This window comes from Myzus persicae, unplaced genomic scaffold, assembly GCF_001856785.1.
Source record: "Myzus persicae strain clone G006 unplaced genomic scaffold, MPER_G0061.0, whole genome shotgun sequence".
Classification (NCBI taxonomy): Eukaryota; Metazoa; Arthropoda; class Insecta; order Hemiptera; family Aphididae; genus Myzus; species Myzus persicae.
This window is the reverse complement of record NW_019102298.1, coordinates 78,412-94,852: the sequence shown is the minus strand read 5'-3', so window position 1 is coordinate 94,852 and position 16,441 is coordinate 78,412. Positions and strand designations below refer to the sequence as shown.

At 28.1% G+C, this 16,441-nt stretch overlaps 1 protein-coding gene across 2 annotated transcripts in view; it reads left to right on the top strand.

Moving 5' to 3' along the window:
* The window catches only part of LOC111031765 (lachesin-like), a 124,088-nt gene that overhangs the window by 50,328 nt on the left and 57,319 nt on the right, over positions 1 to 16,441 (top strand). For both annotated transcript variants that reach the window (XM_022311849.1, XM_022311848.1), the window contains exon 2: positions 5,526 to 5,632. In XM_022311849.1, coding sequence (XP_022167541.1) covers positions 5,526 to 5,632 — 107 coding nt within the window. The remainder of the gene's footprint in view (positions 1 to 5,525; positions 5,633 to 16,441) is intronic.

The following is a 16,441-nucleotide window of genomic DNA, read 5'->3' as shown; positions in this document are numbered from 1 at the left end:
ATTGTAGTATTGTTTGTGTATTATCAATATTACGTAGGTATTATAATATCGTTAGTGAAACGGCGTCCGACTGAATAAAATGTGTCTTGTACGCATGGAATATTTAATTTTAGTATTTTACTGAAACAATATTGGTTATACACATGTACGTATACAACATAATACATAACTTTCAAACTTATGTGAGACCGTTTGTATCATCGCGTGCACAATAACGGTAATGATAATGTCTGGTCGTTATCACAGTCGTTTTACAAGCTCGGCGTGAGAGAAATAAAAACGGCGACGCGGAAACCAACCCGTCCGCGAGTACGGTCTCTCTGCAGAGCACCGAGAAGACGTCTTCGCAGTATCTATACAGGATGATTCTTTTAGCAATAAAAAAATCATTATCATATATTTTTAGTTTCTCTAACAGAGTATTTTCCTGAGAATTGTGCATCGTAAAAATGTAGGACCAATAAATAACGATGGGTATACGTATTTAAAGTTTAGACCAGTAGAGTTATGCAACACACCTAAACTTCAAGTTTAGTTTTTAAGTATATAAAATACTTGGAAATAATTGTAGTCGTACATGAGCATTGCCCTCAGAAAATTATTATTCTGCTCAGGATAATAATACACGTGCTCATACATTTGAAGAGTATCATTGTTAAAAACTTATTTTTATAAAAACTGTTTATTCTCTTCGGGGTCAATAATTGTGTTTGCTGTTAAAAGAATCACTCGGTATACGAACACCATAACCACTAGTCACTACAAGTAAATCGGTGACTGTTTATTTTCTTTTTCGGAGAATTTTCCATTATTTCCAGATGCAGTGCGTTTAATGAACAATAGTTTTCTACTTGTTCCTAGTACAACTAGTGACTGTACTATGGTAGGTTTTTCTTATTTTACTTTCATTGTCCAGCGTACGAATTTTGCGTTTCGTGTAAATTGCATTTTCCGGACCTCCCAGATGGGATTAGTGTACCTACCCTAAATATCGACCACCTAAATTTAAACCGGTTATCGTTTCAGAATTGTATTATAATTTTAACACTGCGGTTGTAACTACAACTGTACAGTAATTTGTTTTTATTTGAAAGAAATATAATAATATAACATACAACTATAATAAATCCTATGCATGATGCAATATGAATATGAATTTTTTCTTTGAACTAGGAAGGTACAATATAAACCAATTAATTGTTTTTTAATATCAATATTTATCATAATAAATGAACGTACCTATTTTACAGAATGGTTTTCTGAAATTTCATGAGGGATGCGAATAATTAGAAACAAATAATTATTTCTCTACGACTCATTTTGTGATTTCAACTTTTTAATGGCTCATGCTAATGTAAATACCATAATATTCTGTATATGTTTAGTGTTTGCGAAGGTCTCAAAAGTCGATCACAAAGAATATAATATTCACATAAACGTTTTATGGTGTATTGTCTGGCGTTGAGAGTTCAGTTTATTTCGCTAAAACAAACATAATACTTTCAGCATAATTAAGTACCAAAATAACTATAATGTATGGTTGTGTACATTTCAATACTTTTGTATGACTTTCCACTGAAAATCAAATCTTGAACTATTAATAGAATATAACCAAAAAAAAAATAGAAATATAGATATTGAATTGTATGCACAAACATGAGTTATGTAATCGTACTTAATATTTATTATTTCTTTTCATATAAATTACATTTTTCTTGATTTCAATATGCTCTTTTTCATACAATCTCGACTTTTGAGTCAATAGAAGCAATTAGATAACAAATAAAAAACAAAATGGACTTAAATAAAATTACTTGATTTTGCATAATATTGTTAGGTACCTACCTACCTTTTTATTTTATATAAATACCATTTCTATTAATTTTAATAAATGAGTACATGTTTTTAACTGCAAGTGAATTGCATTTATTTATTCATTGAGTGGTGTTCTATATATTAGACTCTTAATGGTGTTCTGTTCTTGTCTTCTATATAATTTACATCTTTATTACAAAGGGCAAGTTACAATAATTTTGTTCTAAATAATATTGTAAACAACTATACATGCTAATATGTTTTTGAACAATTAACTGTTTTGTATATTAAATAAAAGTTTTAATTTGTTTTAATTGTTGTATATATAATATACAATATAGATGTTATATATAATTAATATGTAATTAACAATTCAAATTTAAAAAGTTTCCCTCATCGTCTTTATGTTATATTGTTGTGTTTTTCATTTACAATAATTAAAATAACCTTTTTAATAATTTATAAATATATTTAGTAATAATTAAGCAATTTAGTGCAAATTAATTTAATGTAAATTCTTTCTTTTTCCAATGTAAAAAAAATGTAACGCCGGCTAATAACCTTGTGGTTGATGTCTCTAACAGTTACTAAAAAAAAAAATAACCTTTCAGAATATAATTTTTGAAAAATGTTACTTTTTTGTAATAATTGTTCATCCAGATAAAATATTTAAATTATATCACTTCAATTTTGAATTATTTTTATACCTACGAGTTATATGAGTATATTCATAACACACTAGGCATGACAAAATAGATAGGTGTCACCAAAGTTTTTTGCTGCTCATCTTCCGCTGTTTACTCCACATCGTTATCTTAGTTCTCCACTTCGTATTGACTGTCAATCATAAATATATATATTATATAACACAGCACAAAATCAACCAATCAAAAGTTTTGAACTACGACATAGGCCGGGGGTGAATGAGATGCGAGTACTAAAAAAAACTATTACATCTGTGATGATATCACATTAAGATATGATACTATATTTGTAAGAAAGTGCATATATTTTTTTTGGTGATTGCGAAACGTAGTTTTGTAAGTACATAATTTGAATTATGTAACTATGAATCCATTTATACAATTTTTATTTTGCATTTTTTTGACATTTTTAATTGTTTATGTCATTCTTGTGCATTTTTAGGGCATATTTTCCTTTTTTAGTTTATTTTCCCGTATTTTTAATCAAATTCCATCAATTGGGGGGGGGGGGGATGTTTGAAAAAAAAAATTTGTTTCTACACACAGGCTGTATGTACGTCGATAAAATAAGGCAATTGCTAGATACCTACATGAGTTATTTGTAATCATCATCAGTGATGATAATACCAGCTATATATTACATTGAATATTACATACATCTAATTAACCATTCGTCATAGTGGTTACTCGTAATCATTAAGAGTGTATCATAGTAACAGTATATTATTAATAACAATAATATTATATTATGTCACCGTTTTGTTAACACTTAATTTACAACGAAAAGTAAACGACCATTAAGGACACCCGCCGGTGCCGGTGCCCTGCAGTTTGTCGGTTATACCGTCGCCTTTAGATTGGATTTAATCGCAGACTCTTATCAGACCGCTCGGCTCCGGTTCGTCTCGTATATATTATATCCGCACCGAAAATCATCGAAACGACGTTGTATAAAACGACCGCTCTCCGATGCGACGGTTCGACGGGCTCTGGATGCGACCAGACAAACGCGCCGGCAATTACTCGTTCGCGTAATAAAGACCGGGAAATTCGCCGATTCAATATATATATATCAACAACGACGATAAACGCGCGCGTATGATTAATGCGAGCTCAGAGTTGTCACTGCAAGCTGGAACGGGGCTAGTCGGGCGGCGGGCGGTGTGTGGACCGGCTGCTTTTGACGACGTTTCTGCGCGCCCGGCTGAAACGGGAGACCGGGATAAAGGTGAATTGTCCCGCGTCCTTTTGTCGTCGGATGCACCCCACCGCCCCTGCGCGCTCTTGATCTCTCCGCCGCCCAAAAAACTCGGGGTATATCAAATTTTCGGCCACTTCACGCACGAATAATAAAAGTAGTGGAGGAGAGATTAAATTGTTTTCAGACAACACTATAATATAATACGCCGTATACGTTATATATACGAACGCACACGCGCACGCGGACACGAGTGCACCGGTCTATATAATAATAATATGTGCACATACGAATTCGTATATATTTCGTATTACAATGCGTGCGTGTGTGCGTGTGTGCGTGTGTGTGTGTGTGTGTGTGGGTGTGCGTGTGCGTTCGTATGTATGCATAATAATATGTATAAATTCTATGGGCACCTATATATCTTTCCGCAGCCGCGTTTCGCGTACCAGCCACGTCTCGTTTCAAAGCGACGCGGAGGAGAGTCTCCGTGAACGAGTTGAATGATGAAAACCATTCTCGTCGCATATAAAAGCCCCGGGACGTCGAACGAGGAAAAAGTATTTTACTTTTCAGTCGCTTTTCGGTTCATTTTTCGTCCGGTCGGGTAGTGTTATTGTGAGGCTACGAGTAATAATAATTGAACTGTGAACTAAAATAATATATTGGTAAACGCCACAGTGATTATTTGTAAAAACATACATCATTTGCGTCATATCATCGCCTATAATATAAATATTCAACTGACTGTATAGTCTATATTCACTTGGATTATTATTTATGTATGAAACCAAGATGGTAATGTCCTCGATAAATTCTGAACACGACGCTTGATAGTACATACATTTATTTTGGGGATGGGGGAGAGCTTTGTGTACCTTGCACATATGCGTGCAACGATAAAAATGTAACTACATTAATCGTATTCTTTGTATTGAGGCAAAACATATTTTTAATACTACATTTTAACTGATTCAGCTCCTTTTGAAAAAATAAAAATACAAAAATTGTGAATACAAAAAATACATTTAATGTATAGACAGAAATAAAATAAAAATTTTAAAATGCGATCTTTAAATAAAATAAAAAACGAATTCATTTTTCGTTGCAAAAACAAAATGTGTTCACATTGTATATATAAATATCTATGAAACAATGTTATTATATTATTTATTAAATTGGTATTTAAAACCATTATTAAATTTCATGTAATTAATGTATCAAAAATCAGATAAAAATTAATGTATGCATTATAATATTATAACAAATATAATATAATGTATAATGAGCAATTACAAGTGTCACGTGACTGAGTGACTTATCATAACAGTTCGATAACTAATTTAGCATCTGGTCTCTGGATTACGTTTATTATTAATTGTATACATTTGTTAACAAATATTTTGTATAAAATATATTTATAATATTAAAAGTATAATATCTTATATACATCAATTTTAAATAATTTCGTATGATATGTTTTATTGGGATGCTGTGTATTCGTATATTTTAAATTGATAACAACTTCAATTCAATTTTATTTAACAAAACATTATTTGGTGTCTTGTACTTTTATTTCAATACGATACGTATTTTCACAAATTCTAAATAATTACTTATGCGTATTAGTAGAAAATCAAATTTAGTAAATCATAATATGAATTCTATTATCAGTGTTGCATTAGGTAACATTTTAAAACCAAAACCATCTTTTAAACCTATATACACTATATTTTTAGTCATAAACAAAGTTTCTTAAAATTATTAATGCCTACATTCGTTAAATTATGAGTAAATTTGTTTTACAGTATTGACGGACGATCCGAATTTCGCAGAGCCTATACCAAATGTTACAGTGTCGCTTGGGAGAGACGCATCCCTTCCATGTGTAGTCAACAATCTCGGCACGTACAAGGTAAGATGCCACGTACATATTATTATTATTAGTAGTGGTAGTATTATTATATAGGGGAAAGTACTTCATAAATCATTCCAGTGAAATGTATTTTCAAAAGATTTACGGCCGACAATTTTGGGTTACCTACGTGTATATTATATACCTGTATATTGACCAATCAAAAGTCTAGGTATATATTAAGAATATAAATGACTATCAGACTATTATATATAATATATATTTTGTATCCTACATAAGTGTTGGAAACAAAACGTCAAATATTTATTTTGATACGGTCTATTGGTATTATGGCGAAAAAACTTTTAAAATAAATGAGTGCATATTTAGTTATTAAAATACAAATTGAAGTATATTGCATAATATCAAGGATAATAATATAAAGACAATATTTCATTAACTGATCTTCATTCAGTTCCTAACACATTATACACAAAAATGTTGTGCCAACAAATCTTTAGTTCTAGGTTTAAGGCACTAAGAAATTTCTACTTAATTATCTAAATAATATACGAAATTAAGTTATTTATAATTTATTAAAATATTAAAAGCTAAGTTACAAACATTAGAAAATTAGAAAATGTTATAAATTCCACAGAAAACCTTACAAAACGGTTGAAATTCATATAATAATAGTTTATACTGTCTAATAAGCGGGTCTCAAAATTTCGGGAGTTATAATAAACTGGAAATAAATAATTGGGTAAACGAAACTTTTGGTGGTTTCCCGATCTGTCCAAAACTAAAATTGCAAGAGATTTTTTTTTTTATAACTTTGAAACGATTATATTTTTTTAAACTGTAAAATCCAAAATCAATGTTTACATTTTTCTAATGAAATCTCTTTTCCTTTATGATCCAAGTAAATGAGTAAAGCAATAGGGTATAATAAATTATTTGAACGGTGGCATAATTTTATATATAAAATGATACAACATTTCGGTTAGCTCTTGGTTTTATTTGATAAGCTGTGCAAACAACAAATGTACTTTAATCATATTTCAAAATACAGTTAACTTTCATCATGTCCAAATTCAAGGGGAACATAAAAAAGTTCTAGTTATTGAGTTTTATTGTAATAATGGAATGGTAATTATTTCAAAGGGGTTTTAATTAAATAAGAGATAGCCAAAAATGTAAGATATGGTTCGATAAAATATTAATCTACTGAATTACAATAATATTCAATATAAATAAAACCTATCCATTTCTTGGAAAATCAACACAGATTGAATGCGAATATTTAATATTTTGAAATTATCGTTGTGCCTTAGGTATTCTTAAAAATATAAAAAAAAATAGGATTAATTAACAATTATTAACAATCTGGCCATGTCACTTGCAACTATGATGTCAGTTGCTTTGTTGCTTAATTACATTTTTATAACACGGCGTATTAAATAGGCAAAACGAGTACAAAACGTGGCCGGATATTCTAGTATTTTATAAAATACGTCTTAAAACAGTTAAAACAATAATAAATAATTATTATTATGATACTGCTATACTATAATAAGTATAGCAGAATTATCAAGTTAATTTTTTACTACAATTTATAAATAAATATTTAAGATACGGGTTTTATTCTGATGTACCTACCAATGATATGAATTAATAATTATACAGAATTCGATCATCAAGTCATGTTTTTAATCGCTACTCTACCTATAAACCCATGATAAATTCAAACATATTTTGGGATTACTAGTATAAACTCTCTAAATGGCTGATATTGGACACATTTTTACAGAGGGATATTTGTACATTTATGAATTGAAAGCAAAATTATGAAAAACAGTTGTAGTTGACCGATCGGACTTGTACGGACGAACAATATTTACAGCTATAGGCACGATACATGTCATAGGTATTATGGCACATAGTAATAATTTTTAACCCACATGCCTGTCGACGTCAGCCTTCTCAATAGTTAATCACATCTAACATACATCGCACAGACCGTTATTTCCAAAATATCTTTAAAATATAAAGATATTTTCTCCACTGCAAGGAAAAACCTATTATTTAAATATCAAAAATAAATTCCATAAATCGCACTACTCCAACTATTTCAAAAATTGTATAATCGATCAGATAGTTTTTATTTTCTATTTTCAGGCATTTAAAAAAATTACCTATTGTTGGGTATAAATTGCAATTATGCTATATTTTATTAAAATAAATATATATTTTTTTTTATGGAGATTATACTTTAATTTAATTATTAAATCAAACGGTGCACGTAATAAATCTGTCATAGTAAGAATGACTATTAAAATATAAAAATGATTTCTAGTTAAATGATTTTAATTCAGCCAAACAACTATTGGCGATAATTTAGGGCAATTATTATCATCATGCATGCATATAATGTGCAACGATTTGGTACTTTATCCACTGAGAAAACATAATATTCAAGCTTAATAGCAATTGGTTATTGCTTGCAATGCAAGCGAAGTCACACAAGAAACGCATTAAAACATTGAAAATCATTGTAATTTTATCCAGGAGTAATTATGTAATTGTTCTTTTTACTATTTTAAGTATCTGATTTATTAATAGACTTGTTAAATAATTCAACTAAACTATACAAAATGTGTAGTGCTGTTATAATTTCAAAATAGATACCATGGCTATCGTATTATTGTTTTTATAGATACACATTTTTTTATTTGAATTACATTTGTAACGACAGCAAAGTACATAATAATATAACAAAAAATTAGGAAAATATCAAGCCTAGATTTTAAATAAAATAGTTAAAATAAAACCCAAAATATAATGAATTTGCTGTATATTCCATGTATTAGTTAATTTTTAAAATTATAGTGAATAATAAAATGTATAGTTATTACAATAATTATTTTTATCTTCAAACGTATAAATCACAATTTTTGAGAAATATATTATGTCTATGTTAAGAAAATTGGATCTCAAGTGTAAGTTAGTAAGGTAGGTAGGTAGATAGATATGTAAAGTGTTTGACTTATTTATATTCTATCAAGACTCACTGATTGAATACGTTCATCAACACTTTCCTAATTTTACTATCTATATACATTCAAGGGTCTAATATCCTCGTCACATAATCCTAAATAATAAAAATATCACATAATCTAAAGGCATGTAGTCTTAGGATAGGTAAATGAAAGTTAATTACATTTATTTGTCCGTAAACAAGGGTGTAATTATTGGCTTTATTTATATTCCATTTACGCTGGTTAAACTTAATTTTCATGTCCTTTGCTCTTGTATCTGTAATTATTTTTTATGTTTAAGTATACTCAACGAGTTACGGTAGAATCAACTTTTAGTTCCAGTTGAAACATTTAAAAATAATTTGTACTCGTCCTTTTTATATTGTCTATACAGCTAATTGTTGTTCACAGTACACACACGGTCACACTCGTGTTTGTTGTGCTTTTATCATTTCATTATTTATCTATTGTGATTTTTTGAATGTTGTGAAGTTCTAGTTCTAGGAACGACAGGGCGAAATGTTATACAAATTAAATGTGTTTTACAAAACATTTCTAAATGATATATAGGTAGTTTGGAAAAAATTATACAAGCGACAAGTGTAAAAAAACAAATAAGACATATTGATTTTGTGTAAATCCCGTCGATGTCATAAATTATTGAATAATTATATTCTATAGTTCAGTACAATTCTTTGAATAAATTTTGTTTTTTAAAAAGTCTCAAAAACGTAAAATTTCCAATTCAAAACTAAATGTATTGGGATGGCACGTATCGTGTATGCATCTACCATGTATATGATCTGTATTTGGATCATGTACAGGCATGCAACGTATCCGGATGTGGTCTTACAACAGAGTTCGACGTTACCCCATATCAACCTCACTTGTGTGGTCACGTACCGGACTCGGGCTTGAATACATATGTTTTCGTTAGCTGGACAAATTGAACCGTCTTCCAGGAAAGGCCACGTATAGATTTAAAAATCTTATTTATTTATTTTTTCATTCACGAGGATTTTTACACGCTTACGCTGCGGCGGCGCAAAAATCAATAACACACCATATTTTAATATTATACTTTTACTTTTTTTTTTAACAGAAAATACCATTATTAAATATTGTACACTTAATGTTCTTATTTGATAAGAAAAAATGATAACCATAATGCATCAAATTGTGTTTCTAAAGAATTATGAACTATTATTTTAAGAGATTTGTATTAAATATTAACTTAGCTTTATGGTCATGAAAAAAGTTAAAAATCGATATGACGTCAAAATAAGTATATGATTAATCTTTTTAAAAATTCATGCGCTCTTAAATATTGTTTACAGTCGATTGTGTTCAAAATTAAATGGTAGAAAATTTGTTTCCCTGAAAACTCCATACATATTTCAAAAACTCGAAAATACTATACATTATATTGAACGATGAGACAACATAATTTTAAGTCTTCAAGCTAAAATATAAACTGAAAGATTCATTCGATATGTAAATAGTTGTGTTTGGTATGTTAAATTTCATTTAAATTAAGTCAATACGTATTTAAATAGTTTAATTAAAATGATAGCAAAAATAATTCACGGTTTAATTTATTTAAAAAAAAAAATACAGATAGTCATTTAAATAAAAAGATCAATATCATGTTGATGTAACTAAATAAAATACTAATATAAATTTAAAAATACAATATAGCTCGTTAGTATTATTAGACAATATTTTAAAATTATATTGCATTATAAATTACGTGCTTGTTATTGTTGTTTTTTTCCTTATTTTATGTTCAACTGCAATCGCATACTTCGTGAATGCGGGGTCATGGGGTTTGTAAATATACATGTTTTAACCAATTACCCAAAGCTTAACCACCGGCGCTTTAAAACTGTGCTTCTAAGTGAAGGTAAACGGCCAAGGATTATCTTTTCACATAAATCTTTCGTTACAGTTGTAATCCAAAAAAAAAAATCCCTAAACCTAATAATCAGACATGAAATTAAGTTTTTGGACATTTGCATCAAAACATCAAACGAATGTCTTAATTGCATTAAACAGAACAGTAGGATAATAAATAAATAATTAGTACCTATGCCACGTTGAATTACGCTTTCCATTTAAATATGATATAAGCAATATTATTTATGAACATTATTCGCGTCGACATCTGAAAAATAATGACATACGACATGTGTTTAATGGAAAAAACATTTCCTAAGACTGAAACAAACTAACAATATGATTTATATTCTGAGTCAACGATTCGTGGATTTGTTACTAATCGGATGATGGACTTGGATGTTTGATATACGTACTGAATATATACGTACCCGCTTTATTTACGTTGGTACTGGATACTTAGTGCGTTCTGATATTATTATTTTTTTCGATTTTACATTATAGTAAGTATAGCTTTAACAAGTTTTTGTTCCTTGTACTCGACAATTATTATCGACCCGTGCACTATATATATATTATATTTATTCAACAAACTTCAATACCTATTTTTTTTTTAAGTTGACTACAAAAAAAAAATGTATTCCCTATTATAACATGTTTTACCTTCTTTTTGTTTATAGAACTGGATCAAAATATTCATTTATGTAAATTTTTCTTGTGTTTCGTATGTTATGACTATAGGTCAGTGCATTTCGTACAAACTCTAATATATAATATGTATATAACGATTGCAGTTATATTTGAACTGTATCCTATATAATATATTTATATTATATTTTAACACCATATAGCGAAATAAAGATAAAAATAAAAATATTTTATTTTATTTAATGTGAACATAAAATGAATTTAGAAACATTGTGATACGTAAACGTTTGCATTTACTAAGATTTAAACATGATTGTTTTGCGGTGTAGCAAAATGTTCTTCATAAAATAAAATAAATTATTTGTACCATTGCACGACTTTTGAAAGTAAAATATTATTAATATAAAATACAATTAAGTAGTATTACTTTTTTATAACGAGTGTCCCTACATATGTCTTTGAGAATTAGGTGAATGCCAGATAAATGTTTAACGTGCTGCTTGATATATCTTTAGGCAGTGTTTACCGAGCTTATAAAATATTCTAATAGTCGTAGTAGTGTACTTAGTTATAACTTATAAAAATGTAACTTATCTTTTAAATCTCTAAATGTGTTTATTTTTTAAAAAAATTAAAATACAATGTATGTAACTTAATTATAGTATCTAGTTTATATTTTACTATAATAATATAATATATTGAATGGCAATTTGGTTTTTTTCTTTGTAGAATTTATATCTTCATTAGTGGATTCATTTAATATATAATTGTTTTACACTAAATACATTTTAGTAAAAACCAAAAAACTATTTTGTATTCTGGTGCATGTAGTAAGTTGTGTCCAATGTAGTTTGAACTATATTCCATAAAAGTTAATATCATCTGATTAAAAAAAAATTAATTGTTTTGAATTTAATTACATTTTTAATGAAATTTGAACCATTATTGAAAGTTAATTTTATCCAAAATTAAAAGAAACTTTGAATATATTTTACAACTAAATAATATAAATGTAATTGTATCAGCATACCATTAACATCTGAGATTCATAATGTGATTTGTATAGAAATATTAAAAAATGTTCACTTTAAAAGCAAATTTATTTCTTATACCAGGATAGTTGAATTGCTTGATCACAAAATAATTATGAAAAGTCGAAGTAAGTAATTGTTTTTTTTATTTAATTGTATTTTCACGATTTGACGTCATGCTAGTGGTGTTGTCAACGTCAATTCAAAATACATAAATTCACCTAGTGATTCCTAAACTTCAACTAAACAAAGCGAATTGGTTTTAGTTTCCAGTCTCCATCATAAAATGGAAGATGTGCGCTATGCGTAATAATTATTCGTCAAGAAGATTTATAAATATTTTATCGGCGCTAAAAGGCTCTTCCATTTCTACCTCCAACTTACTGTTCTCGCTTTCTACCGCTGCTCGCACTCTATCGTTCTGTCTCATTATGTGTCCCTTACTATCACACTTTCTTTGTCTTACTTCCGCACACATATATGCACCGTGTCTAAAGTTTACAAGTCCAGACCCCCGGAGGCGTTAGTTTAATTAAATATAGTCAGGCCAACAAGCTAGTCAGGAGGCAAAGCCACTGAATAAATAAACAAGCAATTTCGGGGCGAATACTGCTCTCTCTCCTTCTCTCACTCACTCGTTCCACGCTTGGCCCGACGTCGGTTTAGTGCCCCCGCGGGAATCGCTCCACTGCACACTTCTCCCTAACCTCCGCCGGTATAGTTGCCCGCCAAAAATACAACCGACATAAACAAGTATGAAAAATGTATCAGTAGCCTACGTATACTACCATACACCATCCTGACAGATAAATGCTATAGGGTCGACCACAGTCGATATAAAACCCTAGACAAACATTCCTTATCTATACTATACACTATTGTCTAATGTTTCTTTCCCGCTAATTTATAATTAATTATACACCTGCTAGTGCAATACAAGTTGTAACCTATACGATTTCATTTAAAGAGTTATCGCCACGTGTCAAAATTAGAAATCAACCAATTGATACTTAAGATACTGCAATACTAACGTAAATTATATTGAAAAATCCCAACTGATAAATTGCTCCGTACCTAGTTACTATTGATAATTAATATATTATGCTTTTTATGCGTATGTGCGATTATTTGGTAAAATATAATAGTAACACGAGTAAAAACTGCATCAATAGGAACAACAACTTTAATACAGCTTGATAACTATTTATACGTTACCAAGTGATTTTTTTTTTTGAATTAAGCCTCGGCAACTATGGCCATTGGCAACAAAGAGTTTAACTCTAAATTATTTACATGATATATAGTTTACATAATATTAACCAAGTGATTTGTTAACCAGTATTAGGTGTGCTTTTTTTTGCATAAAAAATACATCTTTTTTAGTAAAAATCTATTTAGCTTGAAAACCTTAACTAATACTTTTATGTAAAAAAACGTACAATAAATTTAACACAACTTTTATTAGTTACATATTTACAAATGTTTATTAAACTGCACGTACATAAAAATGTAATAATTGTTATTTAATACACAGATAATTCACCAAGCATGCTCACCACCTTTTTTTTTTTAATAATGCAGTTGGACAAAATCTGATATTTTGAATTTTTCAATATAAGTGCTTTAAAACTATATTTGGCCTTTAAATTCTTGAATTAAATTGTTTGCACAACGTAATGAGTATCTTGCAGAAACACAAACTTCTGTTTTTTCGAAATGAGAATCGCTCTTTTCTGCTGTACATTGTTTAGTGGATAATTTTCTATTAACATATCAAAATAAAAATAATTCATACAAGTAGCTTATGAGTTATACGTATTAAACTTTGTGTACTTAAGAATAATATACCCATATTATTATGGTTATGGGGTTGGAAGCAAAGGTGGTTTTAAAATTGGATTAATCAAAACAATAAATTGAAATATTTTATAGATTGTAATAATGGTCCAAGCGTACTAAATAGTAGATCCAATATTTCATCTATTTTATATTTTCAAAAAAACCATTTTTAAGGACATTTATTAATAATAGAAACAATTTAGTGACAGGAAACTATTAGTTGAAATTGGGTACATCAAAATTTCAAAGAAAAAATTGTAATTACTTAGTAATTTACTGTAAAAAAATGAGAGGGATTCTCATTTGAAAAACAGAAGCTTATATCACTACAGAACACTGTACTAATTGAATAGTACTACATACAATCTCAATAATTTATACTTGTGAAATATTGTCATTAGATAAAGGTATATTATACAAATTTCCAAAACCCGAATTTGAATAAATTAATTATTAAAAGAAAATAGCGATATGCATGTTTGGTAATAATAACCCTGTATAATATTATTATATTTAGTGTCTATAGATTAATGTGAAATAATAAATTGGTAAGAAAATTTAAGTAGGTATGTATATAAGTATATAGCTATAGTCATGTACGTCAAGCATGTTATACTGAGTTTATACGAAAAATAATTAGATTTAATCCGTTTTAGTAGTGATGTCATTTATCAAGAATTCCGAGAATTCATACAATACTCGTTAATGAATTTTTTGCTGTATAAAATATTGAACATTTTTTTTATATACCTGCACTGACTGGGTAAATCTTCATGTACTTATCATATTATTTTTGATTAATATTGAATTAACAATTTACTATATAAATACAAATACCTACATGTATACATTAAACATAATTTTAAATTTATCAAAAATTAGAATAAGAATAAAAATCATAAATATTTTAAAGATTTTAATGGGTGATATTGATTATTATAAACAATGTATCAGTTTTCATTCGTGTAACTGTGTATTAAGGTTTACATTTTAAAGCAAATTATTTCTGATTAATTTAGATTTAATTTAATTACAAATTCCATATCGTTTCCTGGTTACTTCTTGCATTCCCAACATTTTATTACGTTCCTATATTGGGAATTACCATTGATGTATACCATCCCAAAAGTCAATGTTATAATAATGAAAATAATTATTACATTTATGTAATATACTTATAAAGTTGTATCGTTCGCATACTGTTTATGTACCTATACATATACAAACACTTTATTATAGAGATAATTTAAAACTTATATTTTAAATATTAACATACATACCTGCTACCCTTTTTAACTAGAAGATATCCATTATCCATGAAATAGATTAAATTAAAAAAGTTGTAAATTACTTAACTAAAAATAAAAAAAACACATTGTAAATTACGACTTAAAATATATTTTTTTTTATTATTTAGAATTTTCGTTAATTTAATACATCAATATTGTTTAAATTAAAAACGCATTAGAATTTTTAACCATTCATTTTTTTTTTTTATAAATGTCAATATTAAATTAACATTTTATTTTATCAACCAATTTTTATTTTAACCAATGCTAAGATAAAAAACACATTTTATATTATATATTCATAACGATATTTCGACTTAAACCAATAACATTTAGACTTTAATTTAACATCTCTTTTTTTTTACTTTCCACTCGACTTCCTTGTTTTATGAATATAATATTATGTGTATATATGCATATATATATATATATTAGCATGCTTTAGTAGAAGACCATAATAGGTCGAATAAGACCCTGATTAAAAGCGCACGACAATATATGGTAGTCTATTGCACAAAGAACAACTCTAAATTGGACCATCGGGACCCGAGCTGGTTAACTACGTAAACTAGATGTTGTGTACGGAGATTTAATACAAATATAATAATATATTAATTTGTCTCAACATAATATTCACAAAGGTAAGTTAAAAACGCAAATAAAATGTTTATACTATTTTGTGATTGGTATCATACTGTTCACATAAGACGAGTTGATTTAAGTATCATTTGACGTCTTTCACAATGTAAAGTGTTAATATAAAACAAATATAATTATTACAAACAACAATATTTAAATGAATAAAAGCTTAAAAATAACAAAAATTACTTTTAATTATAATTTTAAATTATTAGGAAGTTTATGTAGATAAGTTCATATATAATAATATATAATATACATAATATATGTCCGTACATATTTTTATTGAAAACCTTACAAAAAAATGTGATAATATTATATTGGGTAGGTACCTATGTAATTAGGATACGATATGCATGATGAGTTTATAAATCAAAAATGGTGAAAGATAAAGATCGTTAACTTTTTTTCTGTAAAGCTACAACATGCTTGAAAATGTAATTACAAATTTATAATCTCTCCATGTGACCTAATTATCTTATCCATACA